Here is a 19,779-nt window from a genome sequence, read left to right as displayed (position 1 = left end):
CAGTTAGCTGCTTACAAGAAAGCCACTCATTTGCTTTCCAGTTGTAATCTGTTCTTCTTGAATGCAAACTGACCCACCCACAGCTCTTGGATCCCCAGAGAATTGAGGTGCCTTTATGCCTTCAGACTGAATTAGTCTCTCCAGCCCCCTGACACACTACTGTGGGTAACAGCAGCTCATCTGGATGTTACAGGCTGAGTGTGGCACAGAGCCTAATGCTTCAGGGCTGGGTGGAACATCTGGTAAAATGGTTTAAAGTATGGTTTTCTAATTGTTCAGATGATTTCCAGCTGAAATATCATTTGCTTTGTCTTGGTGGAGGAAGCTGTGCTCAGCCTGCAGCTAATCATGCAGCTGTTCCCCACTTCTGATCTGTGGGGTTTCTGCATTCAGCCTTTGCTGCCTGCTCAGTGCCTTGTCTCTGTGCCCAAGTGTTCCAAGAGCTGCGATTCAGGCATCCGGACACGCCAGGTCATCTGTGCTGACGGCGACTCCAAAGTCTACAGTCCTGAGATGTGCAAAGCCATCCAGCCACAGAAACCAGCCACCCTGGGTAGCTGCAACACACAGCCCTGCTACCTGCCACAGCGTGAGTGGTATTACTGCACGCCCAGCTTTTCCCAACAGGCTTTTTCTTAGGAGTAGAAATTCCCAGCTCTGCACCAGCTTATGTTCTCAGCTTTTTGCCTGCCTGTCTCTATCCTGTGAGTTTGCCACGGTTATGTGCACAAAGCATCTTCAGGGTCCCAGTACCTGTGCTGTTTGAAGTGTATGCAACAGGCTTGGGAACAACATTGGTTTGTGTCCATTTTGAATCCAGTATTCTTTGTGCTATATCCAGTGTGTGTGCTGCAGACTGATCCCAGGCATCCCAGTCCAGATGGATGGTAACTTGGGCAGGCTTAGTAGCAACAACCTGTAGCCAACTCTCATCCCTCTGTGGACTGGCTCTAAAGGAGTCACAACTTTTCAGAACGTTTTGCTTCTTGTCTGTGTCTATTCTCCATGTCAGAGCTGCAACACTGACTTTTTCTGCCTGCCCGTTGTAGGTCACTTGTCCTGACAATCCAATTGAATCCAATTGCTGCTCAGCAGCAATTGCACAAGAGGAACAGGAACATTTTCATCAGCTTTTATCTCCTGCTGATTGCTGGATGTATTTGCAATTATTAGAGCACAGTGCTGGACTAACTGCAATCCATTTTGTGTCTATTTGCAGAGGTCCCCAGCATGCAGGACACTATGGGATACAATGTCACTCGCCAGTCCTTGCTGACACGTTACAACCCAAAGAGCCCTGCCCTTCCAGGTTGGAAGAATTTTTTTAATTTGGGGTTTGATGATGGGATACTTGGAATAGGCTGTGGTAGGGAGAGGGATCATTCTTTTCTTTGTTTCTCTCATTTTTTTTTCATGGGTTCCTAGGAACTCAAGGAGCCAGGGACAAAATGTAGATTATTTTACACCAACAGTGAGCAGTATTTGAATCTATCCATGTAGGAGATTCTGTACAGGATATGGATCCCAGGCTCTATCAGCATGACCTAAGTGCTGCCTGGAAGAAATGATGCCCAAAGCAGATCGTAGGAACAAGGATGATGTGAAGGGACCACAGCAATGTGGTTTCTCATGGGACAGCAGGAAGAATGGTCAAGGCAATGAGCAAAGTACCTCAACCAGATGAGGAAAGATGGGCCAGAAGACACCCCTAGATGTGATGCAGAAAATCCTGCCAGGTAGCCTTGGGCAGGTGAAAGAGAGCAGAGAGGAGGAAAGCTGGCCAGATTTTCATGCTCACCTGCATACCTTGAGCTCTCTCCCCAGATTCTGATGATGGAAGAATGCTCCCTGGGAACACCATGATCCATAGTGCCTCAGGGAATCAACACATGCCATCCACCAAAGATCACGGCATCAACTTGTTTGCTGTCCACTGGGAGCCCCAGTCTCGCTCCCCAGGCTCCCATCGGCTCAGCTTCTCTCAGGACCCCCCTGCAGGGACTGGCTCCCAGGACTGCCACCAGAGCCCCCATGGCTGCTGTCCAGATGGGCGCACTCTGGCGTCGGGCCCTCTGGGGAGAGGTTGCCCTTTCAGCACCTGCCACCAAAACAGGTAGCTGGAAGTGGATAGGCCTGAGCAGGGAGGCATTGCCTTTCCTGGCAATGCCCTTCCTGAATCTTGTAGCCCATGCCTGTTGACCGGGGAGGTCAGGTGTTACTGCAGCCCTTCTGTCTGTAGGTATGGCTGCTGCCCCGATGGAGTATCGGCTGCCCAGGGTCCAAACAACATTGGATGCCCACAATATTATCATGACATTCGAATGAGACAAAATCGTCCCACTGCAACCACTCCAGCAGTAAGTGCAAAAGCTCTTTGCATTTTAGGAGTCGATCAGATGTGAGGATTCAGATTTTACCCTGCTGACTCACATTGTGGATTCCGTTGGACTTCATCTCTGCCAGTATTGCTGAGGAACCAATACTCGAGGCATGGCATCAAGCCCTCTGGCCCACCTTGTTCCTGCTCAGTCTGGAGCATTCACCTGCAATCCTCTACAAGCAGGGCACAGAGCAGGTGGTGGGGAGATGTCTGAGAAGTAGAAGGCCATCCTGTGTAGACCTGATTGAATAATCCTGGGTAATCAAATTTCTATTGGTCAGAAGATTGCTATCCAGTTTCTAGGGGAAAAAAAAAAAAGGGGGAAAAGCATGGCTTCTATTAATTGCTTTCGTTTGTCAACTCTGCAGATTAATTCAAGGTGGGGAGGTGATCCTTCCCATAGGTTGGGGTGCTTGTTAGTGGCAGCAATAAGAACTGGCCTGCTGCTGGGCTGTTTAGGTGTGCCTTGCAGAGAAGTGCAGGCCCAGTTCCATGGCTGGCAGCCAAGCTTCCCACCCCTTCCCAGGACAAAAGCCTCTGGGAGGCAAACAAGCAAACAGTGGTGCCTCTAACAGCTGGCTGTGTGCAGCTGACAGCTTGCACACGGTGCCTTGCATGTGCTGCTGTCCTCATGTGTGAGGATAACTCTTGGCTTTCCATTCCTGTCCCCAAGGCAAGCCAAGCCTTGTCCCAGCAGCACCCCTCGGGCGAGTGCCGCGGCTCCCTGTACGGCTGCTGTTTTGACAACGTCGCCTCAGCCAAAGGTCCTCGAGGGGAAGGATGTCTCAATAGGCCCAACTACCGTAAGTGATGCTTTGGCTTATTGGTTTAGAAACACAAAAAGAGTCCAGTAGCATATAGAAGTTTCCTGTGCAGAGGTTCTGCTCTCTGTAAAATGCAGTAAATAATCTCTCTGAAGAGAATTTCTACCTGGCAGTTGGGGCAACAGAAACTTGGAGGGAGTGTTGAAAAGCAGCCTGAGGATTCAGCTCTGCCAGCTGCTGCAAAAATTCTTGTTGTCCTCTGCTGATAGTTGGACAGAAGTGTGTTTGTGTGATTTCTGTCAGTCTGTAGGACTACTCAGGAGTTGTTTGTCCCTGAGAAGTCACTTTGATGCAGCCTGGAGTGCTCTGAACGAAATACCCAGGTTAAGGAGTAGGGATCTCCTGTGGAATCAGGACAGTGCTCAGTCTTCAGACAACCTGTGGACAGGGGAGGAATGAGAACTACGTGGGGAAGGAGGGGTTGCTCAGGGCTGCATGGATGCCCTTAGCCAGCAAATTTCAATCCAGTGCCTGCTGTGCTATGAGGACACAAGGGCTGCTGGGCAAAAGGATCTCTGCTCCTTTAGTTCCCAGCTGTACCCTCTGCAGGCCTTGCCCTTCTGCTGCAGCACAGAGATTTCTTGGTGGCCATCCCTGTGGTGCAGCCTTGAGGAAGGGGAAAATTCTCTGGATCCTCTCAGCTGAGCCACAGCTTGACAAAGCACCTTGCAGCCAGAGCCCTGCATCCAGTGCTTGTCAGCTTGTGGCTTGTGGCTCCGGGTTTGTAGATACCTTGGGTTGTGCTCCTCTTTATATCAGTGTGCAGGGGTATTCTGTGTTGCACGAGTCTTTTTCACAGCTGGATCTAAGCCACTTGCTTTGTGCAAATGGCAGCCATGTGTCCCTTGCAGGAGAGGAAGCCCCAGAGCCTGCTTTGCAGTTGCAGAATTCTCCAAGCAAGGCTGTAAAGCATCTGTCTAGTATGTAGATTCAGAAATGTCTTCGATGATGGTTCTTCCATCAGAGGCAAAACTGAGGCAAAATGAAATGTGAGCAGTTTCTCAGTTTCAAAGCACAGCTTTGAAGGACACCCAGGTGTCCTACTTTCCCACCTGCCCTTTGCCACAGGGCCATCACATAAATCATCTAGGTGGGTGGCTTGAAGCCCCTGGACCTTTGTGCTTTGTGACCCTCACATCTCCCTCTGTTCCACTCTTTTTGGTAGCGTACCCTGTCATGTGCCTGCTGCCCAGTGCCCACGGCCCCTGCACCAACTGGACCACTCGCTGGTACTTCGTGGGGGTCGTTGGCAAGTGCAACCGGTTTTGGTATGGCGGCTGTCATGGGAATAAAAACAGCTTTGCCTCGGAGGAGGAGTGCATGAGAGTGTGCCACAGCTCTGTGGGGGTCAGTCCTCTGGAGCTCCAGCCCTCTCCTGGCACAGAAGTGCTGCAACACCAGCAGACTGGCTCCAGTTCTCACGCAGAGCATGCTCAGGGTCAGCATAAATCACCCACAAGAGAGACCACAAGTCACAGCCAAGAAGGAAGAATCTATGGGGCTTCACTCCCCAAGCAAGACAGCCACAGCTGGAGGAGGGACATGCTGCCAGAGGCCTTGCCAAGGACTGGTGTGCTGGAGAGCCAGAGAAGCAGACTGAACAGCCTGGGCCAGCTGCCCTCCTGGGAAACAGCCATGCCTGGGCCCCTGGACAGGCAGAGCAGCAGTGGCCAGCAGGTGCTACCCCGGGAAGGCAAGCAGTGGCGTGAAGCTTTCGGAGCAGATGTTTCTGTGACAGAGGGATTTGGGCACCAGGAGTCTGCAGACTTGTTCCCAGCAAAGGCTCTGCACAGGTGATGATTTCTACCCACCCCTCCTCCCCGTTCTGCCTGCTCATTATGAAGCATGAGTGCAGCTTTCTCTGGAGTGAAAATGTTGCCTCAGCTGGGACTAGCTAACTGGGGATACCATGTGATGGATTAGCTACGCATGTGGCCCTGTGGTAAATCAAGTCACTGTCATTCAGGCCCTGGTATTACCTGCTGTCTCTTTTTTCACACACTCCCTGGTCTCTGACAGCACTGAAGTATCGTGTGTGAAAAGACTGCAGAATCCTGGGGTCTCTGTCTGGGAGGGCTTCTTACACTGTAAATGAGAATCCATAGGTGTTCTTCTTGTTCTGACCAACAAATTTAGCTGACACTCTGACTTCAGAGCCTTTATCTCAGCACAGCATGGAGCAGCAGTGGGTTGTTCTAGGGAAGACTTAAGATGCAGACTTTGGGTCAAGATCCAGACAGTGTTACCCTGAAAATCAAGAGTGTGTAGAGCTAGATCTAAACATATCTGCACTGGATCTGTCTGTCTTCTGAGCTGTACCTTGTTCCTTCAGAAGAGAGGGGTTACAGGGCTTTCTTCCAGGAGATATTGTAGCATTCACTCTGTCCAGAGCAGCCTTTCCTCTATAGGAGAGGGCTCCCCATGCTGCCCAGTGCATCTGCTCAAAGCTGAATGGGCAGCTGGTCCTGCTTTGCCTTGTGGTTGTAACTCATCCAGAGTCACATGAGAGGACACAGAGGGTAGAAGAACTGCCAATGGAATCACTTTTTCTTTCAGAACAATCCTGGAGGAAGGCAAGCCCCCTCTTGTGACAGCAGTCGTGGGACAAAACATCCAGCTGGTCTGCAAGACAGGTGTGTCCCCGCTCTCCAGAGTGGAGTGGATGAAGAACAGCCGACCGGTCTCCTCTGACAGGTGAGCTCAGATCCCTTCATTGTAGAGCAGATGGGCTCCTTGCTGGGCAGAGTGCCAAATATGCAGTCCAAAAAGGACTGTCATGGTTTCACCCCAGCTGGCAACTCAGCCCCACAGAGCTGCTCACTCACCCCTGGTGGGATGGGAGAGAGAATCAGAAGGGTAAAACTGAGAAAATCCATGGACTGAGATAAAGACAATTTAAAAGATAAAACAAAAGCCGTGGGTGCAAGCAAAGCAAAACAAGGGATTCATTCATCACTTCCCACAGGCAGGCAGGTGTTCAGCTGTCTCCAGAAAAGCAGGGCCCCATCACACATAACAGTGACTTGGGAAGACAAACGCCATCACTCCGAACTCGCCCCCGTTCCTCCTCCTTTCCCCAGCTTTACATGCTGAGCATGATGCCATATGGTATGGAATATCCCTCTGGTCTGTCAGGGTCAGCTGTCCCAGCTGTGTCCCCTCCCAGCTTCTTGAGCACCCGCAGCCCACTGGCGGGTGGGGTGAGAAGCAGAAAAGGCCTTGACTTGGTGTAAACACTTCTCAGCAGTAGTGAAACCATCAACACTGTTTTCAGCATAAATCCAAAACACAGCCACATACCAGCTACTGTGAAGAAAATTAACACTATACCAGCCACAACCAGCACATTTAAAAAAAAAAAAAAGAAATAAAGCCCCCATATTCATCTACTGTCCACCTGTTCTGTGCATAGCAGAAACAGGTACAGTCTGCACCAGTAATGAGGTGTGGGCTAGAGTTATGGGGCAGAGCATGTGCTGTCCCATAACACTGGTGTAAGCTGATGTGGGTAGTGATGCAGAAAAATATTGCTTCTCTTGGGTTCATCTTGGGGCAGCACAAAGCCAGTAGTTTGGTGTGAAACTTGCAGCCTAATAACTCAGAGTTCCTCTGGCTGAAAATCCTCTGGCACAGTTGTTTTTTAAACTACTTTTAAACCTGTTTTTCCTGGGAAGTCTGTTTCCAGCAAGTCTGTCTGGAGCCAGTCAGTCCTTTTGTGTTATGAAAATTGCAGTTAAGAAAACCCCAGTTATGCTTTTCTGTTTGCAGTTGACTGCTGGGACTCAAGCTCCCCCCTGGAAGGGCAGTTTGCCTCCTTATAGGAGAGAGTTACTGAAAGCAGTTCCCTGTTTTCCATCTCAGTTTTCCTCTCTGTTCCTGACCTCCTTTCTGCTGCAGTTTTTCTCCCTGCCTGTGACCTGCCTGTGGTCAGCTGGGTTTTGTTTTTTTCTGAGCCAGGGAGGGCACTGCATGGGGATGGTTTGCATAACATCAGCCTGGGCGGGTTGCTGTGGGTGCCAGGGCAGGCAGCCTCCCCACGTGTTGCAGGCACACCTACCAGTCCGACAGCTCCCTGGTGATCAGCCACGTCGAGCCCGAGGACGCTGGCACCTACACGTGCCTCACTTCTGACGGGAGGACAGAGATTCAGCTGCAGATCACAGGTGAAATATCTTCTCCTCGGGACCGGAGAGGTAACTCAGGGCTCCTCATTAATGGTTACTGAGCACAGGCTCAATAAAGCCAGCTGTGGGAGGAAACTTCCTCTGCTGCCAAGAGGCAGTGTGGAGGCAGCAGGGCGTCTTTTGGTGTTACCTCATGATAAAGCCTTAGCCCTAAAATACTTTATCCCCTGCAGTGTCACCCCATAAATGGAGTTGTGGCTTGCCTGCAACCCACCCTGTTTCTATCACAGCAAGTATGTCTTTCTCCCTGAGAGCCATCAGCTGCCTCCTGATCCAAAACATAACTGCTGGTGCATTTTTATGTTTTGTGTTGTGCCCAAACAGATCCTGCTGGGTAACAAATAATTCCCTGTTCTGAAAAACGTGCCTTATTTCAGAAACATAACCAAAAAAAATGAAAGACAAGTCTCAAAAGATGGGCCAGAGAGGCACCCTGTAGCCTTCAATCTCTGAAGTGTGCTTTGTCACAGCAATGGCACATGGGGCAGAAGGCACTGTGGCCTAAGGGATGTTGCAACATGTTCACTGACAGAGGAGGAAAAGGAGTCTAAAATTGCTTGCCTGCAGGTCTATGACTCTCATTAGTAGAGAGCGCAGGTTTACTGCACTAGTCAGCCAAAAGCAGATGGCTGAAGGGCTCTTTGGCTCCAGTTCAGCAAGCTCTCCCAAGCTCACAGAAACCCTACGCAAGAGGTCACAGCAAGAAGTGTCCTTTTATTCACATATGGCATTTTGTTTTGAATAGAGCACCAGAGCGCTGTTCTGGCCGAGGGTGAGCGAGGCCGGGCCCGTCAGGAGGCCGATCAGCAGCGCCGAGGGTTACCCAGAGGCAGGCAGCCTGTGCAGGCAGCCGGCTCCTCCGTGCGCCAGCAGCTCGCGTACAGGTAGGTTCACCTACAGCAACAGTGCCCAGCTGATGAGCCATATGGCATCTCTTCATGTAGAAAAGCCAAAGACTGGAAAGGTCCCGGGTCAGCTGTTCCAGGGCACAGTTGGGAAGCATGCAGTACTGAACTGCTGACAACGGGAATGGGAGATGATCCCAGTCGCAAGCTGTCTTCTGTCCTCCCCAAGGATCTCTTGAAAGAAGCGTACTCTGAGCAAAGATGCACAGGGGAGCTGGGCTCAAACAAAAGAAGTCTTGAGGCAGCATCTTGAACTGTTCATGTCAGTGCAGGCAGAAAGAGAAACCTGTTCTGAGAAAAGCAAAGCAAATGGGAGCTGCTTAACTAGCACAAAATAGACATGTATATTGAAAAAAACTTCAGCTCCTTCATCCTCCACTAATTAATTTTAAATATTTTGTGAACAAACCAGTTTGACCCAAAACTGTCTCCTCATATACTGGCACTTTTTGTTGCTTCTTGTGTGGTTTTTTATGGCTTCTAGGCCCCACAGAAATAAAGGGGACAAATTATTTTTGCCTTAAATGAAGCATGTTGGGATTCCAGATTAAATAGGGCCATGATCTGATCTCTCTCTTTTTTTGAGTTTACAGCCTAAAACCCAGCCAATTTGCTGAACTCTGCAGCAATCTCCTTAGCTGCTTCTGCCTAAAAGCAGTAATAAGGGATTCATTGAATTAAGAACATTGAATTAAGGCTCTTTGGTTTTATTTTTTGAGATCAAGAATTCAGGTCAAAGAATGGGGGTAGGGTAGATGACGTTTTCTTTAACTGTGGGAACATCATGGTTTAGTTCCCTTCTAAGACAGTGTTTAGCTGTAGTTATAAGACAGCAAAGTACATGAGGAGATGAGTGTTGTGAGGACATGACCTCAACCTTTCTGCTGCACGAAGTGGACAACCAGCTCCTGGACCTTGTGCAGTAAGGTGATTGCAATAGGCTCTTCACACCCTAAAATGGCTCATTTTTGTGTGCTAGATAAGCACCCAAGGGGAAGCTTGCTCGGTGCCCTCTTTAGGACTTTGTACTGTTTGCCATGTGTTCACATTGTTAATGCTTCCTCAGCTGTTATCCAGAGGGTTGTTATAAGGGCTGCTGTCTGTAAAATAAGCTGCCTGACAGGAGTGCAGCACCAAGCTGTGCTGGACTAGAGCAGGATTTTATAGAGGCTGCTCTTTTCTGAATGTTGGGAGTGAATGTTGCTAATGGCAAGCATCAGAGCTCTCATGGGTGTACAGAGACCTCCCTTTACCATTGGAGGCAAAAAAAAAGGCCTGTGATTGATAAAGCCTCGTGCTGAAGGTCAAATGCTGAGCAAAGAAGTTTCTACACCTTTTGCTGTGCTTGTGAACTTTGCAGGTTGAAAATGGATAAGAGTGAGCCCACAGTAGTGGAGGCCAATGTTGGGGAGAGAGTCAGACTGCCCTGCACAGTGGAAGCTTCACCAGCTCTCACCATTGAGTGGCAGAAGGATGGGCAGCCCCTCTCCTCTCCCAGGTGAGCTCCCAGGTGGCTCCAACCGTTCATGAAGAGAGCCTCCTCCTTGCTTTTCCTTCCCTGCCTCCTCTCTGAGAGAACAGAGCTGTTGGCCATGCAGCAAGGCTCTGGCTTTATGCTGTCCAGCTTCCTCCATCAGGGCCAGGCCATACTGCTGGCCTGCCCTGTCTTCCCTCCCTCCCTCCCTCCCTCCCTCCCTCATGGAAATTTTGAACATTGAACCCTTGAGGGAACAGCTGTGACACAGGGTCTACAAGTGAAATAGGGCTCAAATTTATTATTTTCTGCTACAAGGTTAGCAGAAAAAGAACACATGGCTAGCAAATTTGCCAAAAACCATCTGGTCAGTGAGCAAGGGCAGAGGTTCACAGCAGGGAGAGATCACGGCATCTGCAGTGAACTTCCACAGCTACCGGTGCTGCTCTCCCCTCTCTCTGTTCCCAGAAATCTGCTCTAGCAGCAAGTTTTCCCAGAGTCTTATAGCATCAGTGCTGGGATTTGAGGACTAAGGGTTGCATTACAACCCCTGCAGCATTTAAACCTTTGCTCAGTGGTACTACAAGGTTGTGCACAAGGCTTAGCTTCGTCTCTGCTGGCTCTCAGGAGTCCCACGCTGACCCAAGCACAGGCTGAGGGACATGCTGGCTTTGTTCCCCAGGCACAGGCAGCAGTCGGACGGGGCCCTGGTGATCAGCCGGGTCAGCTCTGAAGACATTGGCTTCTTCACCTGCATTGCCTCCAATGGACGTGACCGTGACCAGCGCCACGTCCTGCTCCGGCCTCTAGGTACTGGGGGTGGCAGCACACCCGGCCCGTGTGCACAGGAGTGGGAAACAGGGAAGGCTGTGCAGGGCCAGCGTGGCTTCCATTGCTGGCCGTGCCTCTTTGCTTCACGCCTAGAGTTTAACAGGCATCCTGAGGGCAAGGGAAGAATGAGTTGTTTTACCCAGTGGTCATCTGCATGTGCCCTGTATATCATGGTGTTCCAAGCAGCTGGGAAAAGGGGATTGACAGCACAGTAAGAGTGACTCTCAGGGCCTTGTTTCTGGGACACTGGTGTGGGGTGAGTATAAGAGCAAGAGAAACCAAGGAGATGGTTCTTCTGTGCATGTGATATGCATGTGTCCAGCTGGAGGAAAAGGTTCTTTGAGATGTCTGTTACTTGTCCTTTCTTGGGCCAAAGTCCTAGGAAATCCACGTTCCCCAGAGCAGCAATGGCACAGCCTCAAACATGCTGTTTCAAGGCCCAGGGGCTTGTAGCTTATTATGGGATGTGTTGGACTTTTCCCACGAGGGAATGCTCCTACTCCCAGGGGAAGAGTGGCATTGTCTCCCTGCTAGTGATGATTTCTCTTCCGGCCCAGGAGAGCTGAGGATCACTGGTCTTCTACCAAGCATCACGGTACCTGAGGGAGGGACTGCTCAGCTTCATTGTACAGTGACTGGCAACAATGTGAATATAAGGTGGTCAAGGTGAGCAAAAATGAGATGGAAGATCCCTTTCCTTCTCTTCCCAAACCTCATAATTTACCCTCCAAATATTAGTGCAGGGTGCCTGCCAGGTATGGCAGAGACCACAGTTATCAGCCCCAACCAGTATCACCTACCCTTTCTTAAAACAACTTGGATGTTACCCAAAAATCCTGGGCAAGATCCCTGGAGGGGTGTGTGGGTCATCAAGTTCATGTTCCAACCAAACAAGGAGAAAATCAGACATTAAACTAAGATTTCATGGAGTTCAGAAGGGCTGTGCTGGAAAACTAGTGACAGAAAAATAACATTAATGAAAATGAGTAATCAGAGGAAAAGCTTTAGTTGCTTTTAAAAAAAAAAAACCTTCTCTAATTGTGACAGACATTTTAGGCACTCTTTTCCCAGCTTCCTGTTGCAACAGTTCTCTCCATTTACTGTCAATGGGAGCAAAGGAGATTTAGAAGCATTTTAAAGTGAAAAGCTGTGTCCTCTTATCCTGATAGTTTACCAGGAAACTCTGAATTTGTGCAAGTGTTTAGTGAGGGTTGTTTTTCCTGTTTGAAAATAATCAGTTCTGCTTTGGAGCCTTCTTACAAACTATCCAGAGAGATGGATGAAATTGCAAGGGTTAGGACTGAAATGGGCCATCTCACACACAGTGCTTTTCTTCTATAAGTAAATTTGGTATTTGACCTAACAAAATGATGCATGTTTCAGAGCTGGAATGAAACCCTTTTCAGTGAAACAAATTTCTTTCATTGGTAACCAGGAGTTCACAATTCAGGCAGTTTTCCTGTTGGGCACAGATTATTCCAGGAGGAACTGAACAGACACAACCTTGCTGGTTTTTTTAACCAAACTTTCAAAGGGAGAGGAAAGAGGGCACATTGTTCACTACCCTGTATGCTCATCAAGCAATATGCGCTGCTATCAAAGCCAGCCAAACAAGTACTGCCAGACCACAACCTGGAGAGAGGGAAAGGCACACTGGATTTTCTCTTAGTTCCTCAAACCTCAAGAATGTGTGCTAGCAGAAAGGGCAATGTCTTTGCACAGAGCACACAGACTCAGCTACCTCCCACGCAGACACTGGGCAACGGATGCAGACTCACTCAGGCTCATGTTACCACCCAGCTGCAGGGCCAGCTTGTGCAAAAGATTTCTTCCTTCCTGCTGAACTTGTAAAATTCACCCCTTTCACAGAACGTCATTTTCCAAAGAGCACAGGGAGCTCTTTTAGCACCCATAGGTGGCAATAGTGAAATATTTTGTTTTTTACCACAGGAACGGAGTTCCCATGCGGGGGGATGGCCACCACATCCACCTATCCCAGGATGGAAGCCTGACTATCTGGAATGTCCAAGAGGCTGATGAGGGATCCTACACATGCAGTGCCTACAGCAGCAGCAGCTCTGTCAGTGCCAGCTCGGAGGTGAAGGTGCTGAGGAGCCGGCCTAGCAGTGAGTACTGCCCAGCCTTCCTGCTTCTCCCAGCCTTCCTGCTTCTCCCAGCACACTGCCCGGCCCCTGGCCACTATCGCACCCATTGTGTGTGCCAGTCCAGCACCAGCCTTGGGCTTTGGGGACCAGCAGGAGCCTCTGGGTTGTGCTGCCTCAGGAGCCCTGCTTTCCATGGGCATAAAAGCAGGATGCTGGAAACACCCCCTAACTAGGGCACTGGGAACTTAATTAATTTCCTGAGGCCAAAACGCCATAGTTGCTTGACCAAATAGTTGGTTGCATGATTTGTAGTTGGACTTTTGACACCATCCAGCTATCTTTACATAGAGGGTAGGTAGAATAGTCTCTCCCTGGAAACTGCATTTTCCTCCTGTATTTCACCAGAGATGTCTGTTTCATCTTGAAACTCATCGTCTCCTTCTTGATGTTGGACTAAATTTAGAACTGGTGGTGTGGAGGAAGAGGGAAAGTGCTGTCTTTTGGGATGGAATAGCAATCTGAGGATAAATTTACAGCTGGTTCACCCTTTGCTTGGCTGCAGCTACTGTGAGTCACATTGTGGACCCGAGCAGAGAGTGCGTGGACCAGCCCCACCTGGCCAACTGTGACCTGATCCTGCAGGCCCAGCTCTGTGGTAACGAGTACTATTCCAGCTTCTGCTGCGCCAGCTGCGCTCGCCACCGCCCCCAGGGCAGCCCCCCGCACCCCCGCGGGTGACAGCCACCGCCACGGTGACCGATGACAGGACTGGAGTCTCAACTCTGTTCTTTTACTGCATGGGACAGTTCCAGGAACTCTGCCCTGCTGGAAAGCCCAAGAGGGTGAATTGGACAGCGTGTAGTGAGTGTAAATGCTCAGAGGTGGGAGACCCACCACCCTCAGGTTTATTGTAGACTCCTTTTCCCCTGTATGCCTTGTTGTACCTAATCCATCTCTTAAGAGTAGTTGCTGTCATTCACAGGAACCAGATAATAGTAGGGATGTAAGGATGATGTGACTAGAGGAGGCAAATGACCAGCATGAAAGAGGGAGAAACCAATTCTTCATACAAGCAAGAGAGAAGTGCTCTTAAAAATAATATAATCTCTGAAGTGTTTGAAGATGGGCCTGAACCATTTCAACTGAAGCACTAATGAGCCATGAACATTTGTTCCTCCAATGAGCATTGCTGAACAAGTGCTCCTGGGGTGCACTTTCCATCTAAATGCAAAGGACTCTGGCCACCAGAAACTGCTTGATGCATACAAAATTAGTGTTCAGGTCCTAGGAGATTACTGGCTCTCAGGATGCAGCTGTAATGGAAGTTCTGTTTTATACTGTAGCTGTTTTATTCCAGCAGTCTTTAGACAAATTTCTGGTAGGATCAGTTTGGTTTCTACTTGGCTGCAATCAGCTTTGGAGTAAAATTAAGAAGAAAGGCTTCACAGAAAACTTAATACAAAATAGAAAACTGCTTTTAGCCCTTCCTGAACACTAGGGGTAATTCAGATGAACACACCAACACCGTTACCTGTCCTGAGCTGCTGCAGTTTGAATAGCACTCATTCTAGGAAGGCTCAGCAGGTAATCTTTTTCCCCTGAGCCGGAACTGTGCTGTTCTGACGTTGTGCTGAGTTTGGGCAGGGGCTAATAATAAACACATAGAAATATGTGTGTAGGGGCATTTCACTTGCCAGAACAAACCTCCCAAGGATCTGCTCTAGTCTCAGTTAAATCCAGGAAAGCCTGGCTCTGCTGATCTGGCTGATGCCTGCTGCTACACGCTAACAAGTTAGGACTTCCAGATGCAGAGCAGCTGTAGCTGAAAAGCATCCTTCATTTCAAGATCAAAATGGAGTGTCAACAAGTGTGCATCTGGGGCTCTGAAAATCTCAGGCATTAGGGGTGGGGAGGTGAGATTATATTATGATTATATCATGATTATATCATGTTAAACCAGGAAAGGCCTTGGGTGTCTTCAGTATCTCAAAATGGAATTACTTTTGAGCAAAAGGATTCTTTTACAGCCTCCACACTACTGTTCCACCCTAGCATCAGCCCTGACAGTCCCCTTCTTCCTCATTCTAGACTTGGATGGGTTGATCATAATTATTAGCAACATTACCTGTGTATTATTTGCATAGATGTAGGTAAACGGGTGTGTAGATGTTGGCATTTTGGTTGGGGGGATGGAGGATTGGGTTTTTTTACTTTTGTCTTCTGCTTGTGTTACTTTAAGGCTTTTAAGAAATGCAGTTAAATCAGCACAGGTGTGGTTCAGGACTGAACAGGCTGCTCTAGGATGTGAACAAACGGCGAAGTCCACAAGCAATGCGATACAGGAGAGACAGGTGACAGTCACAGCTATTTGGGGCTGGGTCCTTCTGTGGTCTGATAAGTTCTGTTTGCTAGGAGAGACAAAAATACTTATTTTGCATTTAAGACCCTTTAATTTGATTAGGGAAAAAATTGCTGGAATGCAGGGCAGGCACTACAGTATAAGGTTTGAAATAATTGGATATTTAAGAACAATGAGGTGGTCCTGAAAACATCCACTTGTGTTTGTACATGTTTTTCCATTTAATATCTCAGACCACCACCTTTTTCTTTGTGTGCCTGTATAGGATATTTTACCATTTTAGTACATGATACGATTTTTGCCTTTGGAGACCAGGGACTAATCAGAGACTCTGTAAATTCCAGTCATTTTGAAGCCCTCTCTGTTCCACGTGTGGCGTCAAGGGGTAGTCAGGCTCTGCTCAGGAGCATGGTTGGAAGTGGATTGTGGATGTGTCAGACCTTTTTGTCCCAGAGTAAGTAGCCAGTTCTATAAAATCCCTTTCTAAGATGTCAGAGGCTTTATTTTTAGAATATTTAAATATTCTGTGTAGTCAGATGTCATTTAAACTCAGTGGCTATGTAAGATGGGGCCAGGAAGTGCTTTCTCCAGGCTCCTGAGGGCTGTAACAGCCCCGTGCCTGCTGGTGGGCAGGACTTTAACACTGGAAGTGCGTTGGCTAGTGGAGAGTTTACGCTGACCTCCTTTCAGCTGCACAACCATGGCAGTAAGGGTGGGAGCGACAGGCAGGCAGCTCCCTGCTGTAAATCCATGCCATCAGGTTAACTAAAGGATCTTTGCATTTCTTCTGACAAGATCAGCTTCTCCCTCTCTGTAGTACCACATAATCACCCACTCAAGGTTTACTTTTTTTATGTGAGAATCAAGATGTTCGTTTTCTTCCCTAAACAATGGGTTGTAGGAAGTGCTTATCTCCAGGGCAGGAGAAGGGTGTAGCTATACTGGGCTATTTTCAGCTTCATCTTGGGGCCCTTACTGTGAAAGATACATAACTAACTGCTTTCTTTCCTACTATAAATGTTTATAAATACTTGTTTGCTTTTTGCAAGCTGAAAAAAGCATTGACACCAACTCAAATCCCACAGGGAGTGTTTGCATTACTATTCATACCATACTGAACACAGGTAAGAATCTGTAATGTCACAAGTTGTAGTTTTCTAGACTGTCACTGCAAGACTCGCTGTACTTGTCTGAAAATGGAAACTGTTGGCAAGCTCAAATCTGAGGGCCAACAAAGGGAGTGTTTCTTCTCCTTCAGGTTACGGAGTCTGACTTCTTCTCTTTGTGTCCAAACTGACGTGGTGCCCGTAAGAATGTGGTAAGAACCAGTCACACTAACAGGGCAGATATCCACTCACTGGAAGAACAGAAAAGAGGTGAACATACATCATCATCTCATATGGCCCTTTCTAACAGCAGGGGAAAGAAAGAGATTTCCTTTTTGCCATTACCGAATGTTACTGAATTGTCTCTTTGCAAATATTCCGTGATAGAAAATACAGCCCTGCAAACCCACAATCTGATGTTTTCAGTAAAGGCCTCTATTTTAGAGCTTGAAGTGTTTATGCATCACAAGGATATTTGAAATTCAGTGTTGAAGTTCAGTGCAACCTAACAGGTTGTAGAAAATGAGACGTGTTAAGATATTATTCTTAAGCTGCTAGGTCAGCAAGCAGTGCTCATCCACATCCACCTTACAAGACAGAAGATACCCAGAAGGGCAAATGCTGAAACTGAGTTAGGGTGGGAAATAAGTCTCTCACAGACAGTGCTTCTACCACCAACATTTATTTCTGTTAAAGCAGATTATAAATCATCAGTACAAATATATATAACTTACATTTGCTTGTAAGGCCAAAGTTTAAAAGTAAAGTTAAAATGAGATGGTTTTCACAAGTCACCAGAGGCAGAACCTGGACCAGCTGCAGCCTTAACCACAAGGTTTCACAAATCAGTGGGAAAAAATAAAACCAAAGTTAAAAACCTCTAAGAACTACTGACAGACAAACATAAAATGGTTTCCCAGGCAGCCCCAGGATGTAGATATGATGACAGTAAGTTGTCACAGTAGTGTTAGAACCAATAGATTAAGACAAAGAAACTGCAGCAATATATGAAAGGAAAAAAATCCATACTATATAGAATATGTAGACTGATTCCAATAAAAAACAGTAAGTTCTCCCCATGGTTTTCAAACCATGACAATACTGTTCTTTAATTTTCTTTATTTAAAACTACGATATAATGACTTATTGGTTGTGATTGTTGTTGCAATATGCTACTTACAATGAACAGATACAAGAACAAGCTAGAGCCCCTTTTTCCACCCCCCCAATATTACTTACTATAAGAATCAGCGATAAATCAATCTTATGTACAATTTCTTACATCCAACCCCCTTGTTTTTTAACCTTTGGCAAGATTACTTACAACTCATACAGCTTTTAATATCCAACTATTTAAAATATTCTAAATGCATAAAAATAAAGATTTTGGCTTTACTTTATTCTTTACATATAATATTCACTTTGTTACTCAAAATGGAAGCTCAACTTTTTCCACGAACCTAGCTTTTGCTAAGGTGACAACATCCCACCCATATCCACCCCCCACCCTACCCAATTTCTCCCTGAGGGGGAACACCCAGGGCTTGCAGGGCATCAGGAGGACACAGGTACAAACATCTGCCTTCCTTTCCGTGAGATGATTGATGTTTCTGCAGAACAGGCTTTGGGACTGGGTGCCTTTCTTCGCTCCATTTGACTTCCAGCTTTCCAAGAGAGGAGGGGAACGCAGACTGGGGTGGCTCCAGGATTCCTTTTAAGAACTGCACATTAAATTCTCTGTGTGTTTCCATCCTCCCCATAACTGCTCCCTCTTTCTAACCCATTTTTGTTTCAAGGGACCGTCGGGATTATCAAAGCAAACCGATGGGACGCAGTCCCCTCTGCTCCCTTTATCCCTCTAGCCTAATGTACAATTTATCCGCCCCCACGGGACCGCTCAGAGTTCGATCTCGAATGTCTTCTGTAGGTCGCTGGAGAAGGGGTTGGTGGGGGAGGGGTTGGTGCGCTGCTTTGCCTTGCCCTCCAGAGCCGCCCACTGCGCCTCAAAGGGGTCGACCTGCGGGGCGGGCGCGGGGGGCTGCGGATGCTTGTCCTCGGCAGCCCACTTGCCCCCCTCCACGCCGTTGAAGGCGGCGGAGCCGTTGTGCTGCGCGGGCGGGTGGAAGAAGGGGCTGGCAGTGGCGCTGCTGCTGTCGTACTGAGGGACCGACTGCTGCTTCACCAGGCTGGGGGACTGGTGCGGGTGGGCCGCTGGAGTGTGGCTGGCAGTACCAAAGACGTTGGCCACCATCTGGGAAGGTGTGATCCCAACCACAGGGACACTTGGGGCTGCATAGGTCATCCCATTTGCTACAGCGTAGGGCTGAGCTGGAATAAATGCTGGCTGCATGGGCGGTACCACGCCCACCGGCACAGGCTGAGGCGCAATGAAGGTGCTGACTGGGAAGGCTGGTGCTGACTGGGAGGCTGGAGCTGCTGGAGGAGGCTGGAGCAGTGGCTGCGGGGCTGGGGCTGAGGTTGGCTGCTGTTGGGCTCTGACAGTCTTTGAGACTTCTTCCAACCAGCGGTCTGCCTCTGAGGGAGTACGTCTGTGATTTCCTTGGAAGAGACTCGGTGAGGCCGCACCTGAGGAGGTGCTGCTCCATTCGGTGCCTGGGAAGGAAAGCATGGGCAAGTCACTAATATTTCCACTCCTCCCACTCCTCATCCTTTTATTGGTTAGAAAGACTGGAGGGTATACACAAGAACACACAGGCCTCCTCCTGACATGACTGAAAGATGCTCCCACCATTGGAAGCATCTTTATTCATCCACTGTACTGGTCTGTTCTAGGAAGACATTCGTCAAGATGAGGCAGGTAAGCGCTTCTTCACTTAAGTGCAGTTTTAGGGTTTTTTTTTTCTTCATAGCAGACATCTCAGACTTTAGGGGATGCAGGAAAGCTGCTGCCTGCACTCATAACTTGGTGGCAATGATCTAGTCCATAATCACTAATCCCCCTAACTGGGAAGTATCAGTTTCTGAATGCACAGCTCAGGACTGGTAGACTTGGAACACAAAGGTCTAAGAAACTGTTTTACAGACAAAGTCTGGTGCTCTTACAAGGCCAAGCAGAACCTACTATTTCACTAGTGAAGTTTCTAGTTTCTCTCGTGGAGTGGCGCTTACACCATGACATGAAGTAACTCAGACTGCAGCCTTCTAGCACGTGCCCACATGGGTGACCACTTCACCTTACACAGTGCAGACAAGGCCTGGAGCGACAGACCAAACTTACTAAACAGAAGAAATTAACCTCTAAGCCATTAAGCAACCAACTTAATCCCTCCTTATGTACATTAGTGAAAAGAACACAAAAATTATTTTGGGTACACACAGATTCTTTTCCTTTTATACACACAAGCTTGCATACAACTTCATTACTTCCTTTTCAAGCACTGATTTTATAAAATGCTGCCAAAGTAAGAATCAGTCCAGGTTACAGACCTAGCACCAGCAAGTTCATCGCTTCCCTCCATCCACTCGTGCAAAACGCTACTACTTCCAGCTTTTGTTCCTGTTCCTTCCACTAGCCATTAAAGTGGCACTGACAATTGTCTCAGGGGCTCAATTATGCTTTTGATCCAAGTTCTTATAGCAATGCACCGGAT

At 48.2% G+C, this 19,779-nt stretch overlaps 2 protein-coding genes across 11 annotated transcripts in view; one reads left to right on the top strand and one right to left on the bottom strand.

The window, feature by feature from the left end:
• PAPLN (papilin, proteoglycan like sulfated glycoprotein) overlaps nt 1-16,101 on the top strand; it is a 49,305-nt gene extending 33,204 nt beyond the window's left edge. The window contains exons 14-27 of the mRNA XM_041402214.1: nt 433-589; nt 1,220-1,309; nt 1,825-2,113; nt 2,240-2,357; nt 3,054-3,183; nt 4,370-4,997; nt 5,761-5,898; nt 7,252-7,367; nt 8,134-8,272; nt 9,654-9,791; nt 10,450-10,577; nt 11,156-11,264; nt 12,549-12,724; nt 13,266-16,101. Of these exons, the coding sequence (XP_041258148.1) occupies nt 433-589; nt 1,220-1,309; nt 1,825-2,113; nt 2,240-2,357; nt 3,054-3,183; nt 4,370-4,997; nt 5,761-5,898; nt 7,252-7,367; nt 8,134-8,272; nt 9,654-9,791; nt 10,450-10,577; nt 11,156-11,264; nt 12,549-12,724; nt 13,266-13,441 (2,532 nt within the window). The 3' untranslated portion in view covers nt 13,442-16,101. The remainder of the gene's footprint in view (nt 1-432; nt 590-1,219; nt 1,310-1,824; nt 2,114-2,239; nt 2,358-3,053; nt 3,184-4,369; nt 4,998-5,760; nt 5,899-7,251; nt 7,368-8,133; nt 8,273-9,653; nt 9,792-10,449; nt 10,578-11,155; nt 11,265-12,548; nt 12,725-13,265) is intronic.
• A 733-nt stretch (nt 16,102-16,834) lies between these two features.
• The window catches only part of NUMB (NUMB endocytic adaptor protein), a 44,844-nt gene continuing 41,899 nt past the window's right edge, over nt 16,835-19,779 (bottom strand). For all 10 annotated transcript variants that reach the window (XM_041402288.1, XM_041402226.1, XM_041402272.1 and 7 more), the window contains one exon: nt 16,835-18,781. In XM_041402288.1, the coding sequence (XP_041258222.1) occupies nt 18,066-18,781 (716 nt within the window). In that variant the 3' untranslated portion in view covers nt 16,835-18,065. The remainder of the gene's footprint in view (nt 18,782-19,779) is intronic.

The sequence above is a fragment of the Onychostruthus taczanowskii genome, unplaced genomic scaffold (assembly GCF_017590055.1).
Source record: "Onychostruthus taczanowskii isolate IOZ18803 unplaced genomic scaffold, ASM1759005v1 scaffold1, whole genome shotgun sequence".
In the NCBI taxonomy this organism is placed as follows: domain Eukaryota; kingdom Metazoa; phylum Chordata; class Aves; order Passeriformes; family Passeridae; genus Onychostruthus; species Onychostruthus taczanowskii.
Note: the sequence above shows the minus strand (reverse complement) of the source record. Positions and strands in the feature narration are given on the sequence as shown.